Source organism: Babylonia areolata, chromosome 16 (assembly GCF_041734735.1).
Source record: "Babylonia areolata isolate BAREFJ2019XMU chromosome 16, ASM4173473v1, whole genome shotgun sequence".
NCBI classification, from domain to species: domain Eukaryota; kingdom Metazoa; phylum Mollusca; class Gastropoda; order Neogastropoda; family Buccinidae; genus Babylonia; species Babylonia areolata.
In genome coordinates, this window is record NC_134891.1 from 23,065,816 (window position 1) to 23,073,315 (window position 7,500).

At 46.1% G+C, this 7,500-nt stretch overlaps 1 protein-coding gene across 1 annotated transcript in view; it reads left to right on the forward strand.

Moving 5' to 3' along the window:
* The window catches only part of LOC143291012 (G-protein coupled receptor GRL101-like), a 194,853-nt gene that overhangs the window by 143,870 nt on the left and 43,483 nt on the right, over nt 1-7,500 (forward strand). Inside the window, exon 10 of the mRNA XM_076600599.1 lies at nt 4,773-4,889. Within this exon, the coding sequence (XP_076456714.1) occupies nt 4,773-4,889 (117 nt within the window). The remainder of the gene's footprint in view (nt 1-4,772; nt 4,890-7,500) is intronic.

Sequence of the window (7,500 nt, forward strand, 5' to 3'; positions counted from 1 at the left end):
ATTTGTGCTGATTCATTTTTTTCCCTCAATAAGAAAGGTTCGTTCGTTTGTTCGTTCTCTCCCTCTCCTTCCCTCCCTCTCTGTCTCTGTCTCTCTGTCTCTCTCTCTCTCTGTCCCTCTCTGTCTCTTTCTCTCGGTCTGTCTCAGTCCTTATCTGTGTATCTGTTTCTGTCATTCTCTGTCTTTCTCACTCCCCCCACAACTCTCTCTCTCTCTCTCTCTCTCTCTCTGTCTCTCTCTGTCTCTTTCTCTCGGTCTGTCTCAGTCCTTATCTGTGTATCTGTTTCTGTCATTCTCTGTCTTTCTCACTCCCCCCACAACTCTCTCTCTCTCTCTCTCTCTCTCTCTCTCTCTCTCTCTCTCTCTCTCGGTCTGTCTGTCTCTCTCTCTTGGTCTGTGTCAGTCTGTATCTGTTTCTGCCATTCTCTGTCTTTCTCACTGCCCCCCACCCCCACGCCCCCCCCTCTCTCTCTGTTTGTCTCTCTCTGTATCTCTGTCTCTCTCTCTCTCTCTTTCGCTCGGTCTGTCTCAGTCTGTATCTGTGTATCCTTCTGTGTCTTTCTCCCTCCCCCCTCCCTCCCATCCCCCCGCTCTCTCTCTCTCTCTCTCTCTCTCTCTCTCTCTCTCTCTGTCCCTCCCACTGGAATAATTTGGAACCGAGATAGTTCTGAAGTATCCAGAGCAGTTAGAGAGAAGTTGGAGGAGATTTGTGGGTCTGTGTTTACAGGGCCGTGACGTGACGTCAGGAATAAAAGGGGGGTTTTTGGGGGGGGGGTCCTTCTGGAAATGTCACCACTTCCCCTGCCCCTTTCTGCTGTCCTTCAGGGTAGACAATCTTTGTGTTAACTCACTCAGTACGGCCAGTCCTCTCTTCTCCTCTACACAGACCCCTCGGATGTCCAGTGGGTGTCTGAATGACCCAACCTTTAGCTTCCGTCGTCAGAATTGTGGTATTCTTTGTCAACATTCACCTCTTCAGTATAAGAGCCTTCCGCTTACAATAGTTTGATGATCGTAATTGGGGTGAAACGCTGTTAACGTCGTCTCTTTCGCCGTTCGTATGGAGAGAGTTAAAGAGAGAGAGAGACGGAGACAGACAGAGAGAGAGAGAGAGACGGAGAGAGAGAGAGGAGTGAGAAAGACAGAGAATGACAGAAACAGATACACACAGATACAGACTGAGACAGACCGATAATGAGATGGTTTATTCCTAAGGCCATGGTTCATCATAAGGGGGTGTACATGAACATAACAAAAACGTATACAAACTGAGACAGACCGAGAGAAAGAGACACACACACACACACACACACACACACACACACACACACACACACACACACACACACACACACACACACACGCACGCACGCACGCACGCACCCACACCCACACACACAGGGAGGGGGGACGTGGGGGGAGTGAGAAAGACAGAGAATGACAGAAGCAGATACACAGATACAGACTGAGACAGACCGAGAGAAGGAGACAGAGAGAGACACACACAGGGACAGACAGACAGACAGAGAGAGAGAGGAGGGGGGAGAGTGAGAAAGAGAGAGAATGACAGAAACAGATACACAGATACAGAGTGAGACAGACCTAGAGAATGAGACAGAGAGAGAGAGAAAGACAGACAGACAGACAGACAGAGGAGGGGGGAGTGAGAAAGAGAGAGAATGACAGAAACAGATACAGACTGAGACAGACCGAGAGAAAGAGACACAGAGAAACAGAGACAGACAGACAGATAGACAGAGGAGGGGGGGAGTGAGAAAGACAGAGAATGACAGAAACAGATACACAGATACAGACTGAGACAGACCGAGAGAAAGAGACAGACAGAGAGAGAGGAGGGGGGGGAGTGAGAAAGACAGAGAATGGCAGAAACAGATATACAGATACAGACTGAGACAGACCCAGAGAAAGAGACAGAGAGAGACAGACAGACAGACAGAGGAGGGGGGTGAGAAAGACAGAGAATGACAGAAATAGATACACAGATACAGACTGAGACAGACCGAGAGAAGGAGACAGAGAGAGAGAGACAGAGGAGGGGGGAGAGTGAGAAAGACAGAGAATGGCAGAAACAGATACACAGATACAGACTGAGACAGACCGAGAGAAAGAGACAGACAGAGAGAGAGGAGGGGGGGGAGTGAGAAAGACAGAGAATGGCAGAAACAGATATACAGATACAGACTGAGACAGACCCAGAGAAAGAGACAGAGAGAGACAGACAGAGAGAGGAGGGGGGAGTGAGAGAGACAGAAAATGACAGAAACAGATACACAGATACAGACTGAGACAGACCGAGAGAAGGAGACAGAGAGAGAGACAGACAGACAGACAGAGGAGGGGTGGGAGTGAGAAAGACAGATAATAACAGAAACAGATACAGACTGAGACAGACCGAGAGAAAGAAACACAGAGAGAGACAGACAGACAGACAGGGAGAGAGAGAGAGGAGGGGGGAGTGAGAAAGACACAGAATGACAGAAACAGATACACAGATACAGACTGAGACAGACCGAGAGAAAGAGACAGATGCAGACAGAGACAGACAGACAAAGAGAGGAGGGGGCGAGAAAGACAGAGAATGACAGAAACAGATACACAGATGCGGACTGAGACAGACCGAGAGAAAGAGACAGAGAGAGAGGAGGGGGAGAGTGAGAAAGACAGAGAAGGACAGAAACAGATACACAGATACAGACTGAGACAGACCGACAGAAAGAGAGAGAGAGAGAGAACCCCTTGTCCTCATACAAATTCCGCTTGACTTTCTACAAGGTACTATCCCCTCCAGCAGCCTGACCTCTCCCTCCCCCCTTCCACACACACACACACACACACACACACACACATACACACACACACACGCACGCAAACACACACACCACACACTACACACACACACACACACACACACACACACACATCCCACGACACCGTACCCCCACGCCCTTAGCCCCCTCACCCTCTTTGGCTTTAGAACTTTCGGTCACACACACACACACACACACACACACACACACACACACACACACGCTCTATCCTCCTTGGATTTATGTCTGTGCCGAGCACACACATTTACACACGCGCGCGCGCGCTCACGTGTATGCATACATATATGCTTGCTTGAATACACACGTTCTCACGCGCACAGGAAATTACACAAATGCAACACACACACACACACACACACACACACACACACACACACACTACACACACACACACTACACACACACACACACCACACACAAACACACACACACTCACACACTACACACACACACACACACACACACACACACACACACACACGCACGCACGCACGCACGCACGCAGTTTTCCTATCACGCAGACATGCAGACAAAACGTGCACACCAATCCCAGAAAATAGGATAAAAAAAATTTTAAAATTAAAAAAAAAAAACACCACCACTACCGAAGCCGAACCATATCACCTAGACGACGCAATGATAAAAACGCTGGCATCACACGGCCAACAGCAAAGCTATATCTTCGTAGCCCTGAACTGTATGAAGTCAGCAGCGACTGTGTGCCTCCTCTATTCAGCTCCACGTGCAGTCAGGTTCCACTTTTCACGGCTGATGAACCCTCCTTCCTTCCTTCCCCCCCCCCCTTGTCGGCTTGTCAGCCACCTCCGCCATGATTTGTGGACCAATCGTTGGGCGTTGAGTGGCCATGGGCGATCCTATTCTCAAAGACATGGGTGTGATTTATGGCGACGAAGGGATTGTGGGGGTGATACAGTTGAATGGGAACTGGCACCCACGTGGAGGCGGTGGGGTAGGGTTGGGGGGGGGTGAGAAGTGGGGGGGGGGATTGGGAGGAAGGATGTGGAGGTGGGGGGTGTTGAGGGTGTAGGGGGGTTTGTTCATCCACTCTGGCACCACCACCAGCAGTGAGCTGAGTGGGTACCACCTATCCTACGCACGGTGCTAGGCCCAACACTCGGCTTATATCACAGATTGACATAAGTTTACATTTGGGCCAACAGCAAAGTGAGACTGTGCTGTATTATCAATGGTTTCTCCAGTCAACTGGGAAACCATTTACAGCTTAGTCTTTTGTGAAGGACTATGACTCTCAAACTGGGAGGCAAAACTGCACTGGCTCTTAGTGCTGCAGCCTTGTGGGCTAGTTGGCCTTTGGGAACCATCCCAACGCCGACTGTCCTAAAACCCTCTTGGCTGAGAGAGTGGGGATGTACTTGGGCAAGACACTCTCCACTATAATCAAATTCTAGCCCAAATAGTCGGAACAGCAGTCGCCTCCTCTGCTGTTCTGATGGTCATTGTCATCACTGATAAATACACAAACTGTTGCAGTAACTGCCTTTAACCCTTTCACTGCCAGTCAATTTGGAGTTCGAAATTCCCTTGTGTTATAAACACATAACATATGATGTCTGAGGATTCAGTTCCCCCTTTGATGTGTAGAAAATAAATGCCTATCCTACCACCGAACATTAAGAGCAGTAGGTTCATCGATAACAGACCCATGATCTGGTCACCTTTCAGTGACATGGGTCTTCTAACTAGCTGCTTCATAAATGCGAGTTTGGCAGTGAAAGGGTTAAAGGTCTGACAAAGCACGTTGGGTTAACGCTGCTGGCCAGGCATCTGCTTAGCAGATCGGTGTAGCGTATTATTATGGATTCACCCGAACGCAGTGGCGGCTCCTTGAACAACTGAATTGAAATGACCTGAACTTAACGTGGCTTCTTAATTTTATTTCAGACTTCCCGGCATGCGCAGACGGGCAGTTCCGGTGCGACAACCAGCAGTGTATCCCCGAAAGCTCACGGTGTGACGCTACAGTAGACTGTTTGGACCGCTCGGATGAGGACAACTGTGGTACGTGTGTTGTCCATGGTCTGTGTGTGTGGGGGTGAGGGGAGAGGGAGAGAGGTGTGTGTGTGTGTTCATGTGTGTGTGTGTGTGTTTGTGTTCATGTGTGTGTGTGCGTGTGTGTGTGTTTGTGTCCTGGGAGGGTGGCGGGTTTGTGCGTGTGTGTGTGTGTGTGTGTGTTCTGGGAGGGTGGCGGGTTTGTGTGTGTGTGTGTGTGTGTGACATGACCTTACATATGTATATATATAACCTCCTTCTTTTATACCTTCATGCTCTGGCATTACAGTGTAGACGATAGTGCCAGAAATAATTTGCTCACTTGCTGAACTTCACTGACAAAAATATATTTTTTTAAAAATCTGGGGTGTTTGGTTTTCTTATTGTTCTTGTTGTTGTTAATGTTGTTTTATAAATTGTGCATTAAAGAATATATCGAATTTTGTTACTCCCTGAAAATTAAACGCCATCATCGGAAAAAAAATGAAAGAAAAAGGATAAAATGGGGGGAAAAAAGAAAAAAAGAAATAGGATGAAATGAAATAAAATAACCGTTCAGGCCAAGTATAATATATTCGTGCAATCTATCGAGCTCGTAAATCACTGTGTTTAGAGATTTCCGTTATGAAAGTAAAGCTTTCAAAATGAAAAAAACACACAAAAAAAAACAGATTTAAAAAAATGTGAAGTGTACGTTTGTAGAATGGGGCTCGTAAATCAACGTGGGTTTTTTGTGGGATTTTTTTTTGTTTGTTTGTTTGTTTGTTTTTTGTGTTTTTTTCGGATATTATCTAATGAAATGAAATTCATCTCTCATTTATCTTCTTTTACATTTTCTGCAAACACACACACACACACACACAACACACACACACACACACACACACAAACACGCACACACACACACACACACACACACACACACACTCACACACACATACACACACGCATACACCCACTCACACACACACACACACACACACACACACACACACACACACACACACACACACACACACACACACAGTTCTTCGCAAGAAATCCCTAGACGTCCTTCGACCTCAATAAAAAAAAAAAAGAAAGAAAGAAAGAAAAAGATAACAATAAATCGATGAATAAATAAGAAAATAGATAGAAAAATAGCTAAATTAATGAATAAACAAATAAATAAATAGAAAAAAATCTTGTGCCTACTACATGGAAATCTAATCATTCAATTACATACATAATTGAGTGTTCCAATTATGATCAGTTATGAAATAGATATGTTCCTAAGAAATATTTGTCTCTAAAAATCGGTTTTTAATTTTTGGAATATGCTCAAAGGAGGCAGAAAAGTTAGCTGTAACTAAGATGATTAGATTTGCAAATGTTGCCTAGCTACACTTTTGGAGTTAAAAGACTGCTTTCTCAACTTTGTGTGTGTGTGTGTGTGTGTGTGTGTGTGTGTGTGTGTGTGTGTGTGTCTTTGGGTGTGTGGGTGTCTGTCTGTGGGTGGGTGTCTGTATGTGGATTTGTGTGTGGGTGTGTGTCTTTGTGTGGATTTGTGTGTGTATGATTGTGTAAGTGTGTGCGTGTCTGTGTGTGCGTATGTGTGTGTGTGTGTGTGCGCGCGCGCGCTTATTTTAGTGTGTGTTAATAGATAAATGTGTGTAAGTGAGAGAGAGAGAGAAACTTGAAACTTTATTGTCATTGCCTGCAAAGGTCTTTCGACAAGGGGGTAACGTTTTCACGTCAACAGATTACAATAAACTTCATGATGTAAATTTTAAACATTGCAGTTAAAACAAAGACTGGTAACACTGTCACCACAATTATATGTACATTGTATCACTTCATCACTTCAAAGAAAATACCAAGAAAGAAAGAAAAAGAAAAAGAAAATTCGACCATCCTCTCACATACATAAATTCATATACTCCCTGCATTCAATCCAGAACGTGTCAGCATTCAGTCAACTATGGTTAACCCACTCAGTACGGCCAGTCCTCTCTTCTCCTCTACACAGACCCCTCGGATGTCCAGTGGGTGTCTGAATGACCCAACCTTCAGCTTTCGTCGTCAGAAGTGTGGTATTCTTTGTCAACATTCACCTCTTCAGTATAAGAGCCTTCCGCTTGCAATATTTTGATGATGGTAATTGGGGTGTGAAACGCTGTTAACGTCGTCTCTTTCGCCGTTCGAATGGAGAGAGTTAACAACCTTATAATACATTATTTTGCCCGTGGAGAAAGAGAGAGAAGGGGGGTGGGGGTGGGCGAAGACAATCACGACCATGACAGAGAATGCCCTATCTACTAAACTAAAACACAACAGTAGTGAGCTGCCCCGCCTGGTGCAAGTGACATTGACGAAGACGGCGTTGACGACTTAGATTAAATGACGACCACGACGTCGACGACAATGATAATAGACGAAACGACGAAAGCAGCGTCAAGACTACGACGATAGCGAAGATGATGGTGATGGCAACGGCGACGACGACGACGACGATGATGATGATGGTGGTGGTGGTGGTAGTGGTCGTCGTCGTCGTCGTCGATGTCTTGGATGTGGTGGTGGTGATGATGATGTTGATGGTGATGATGACGACGGCGATGATGACGATGATGACAACGAC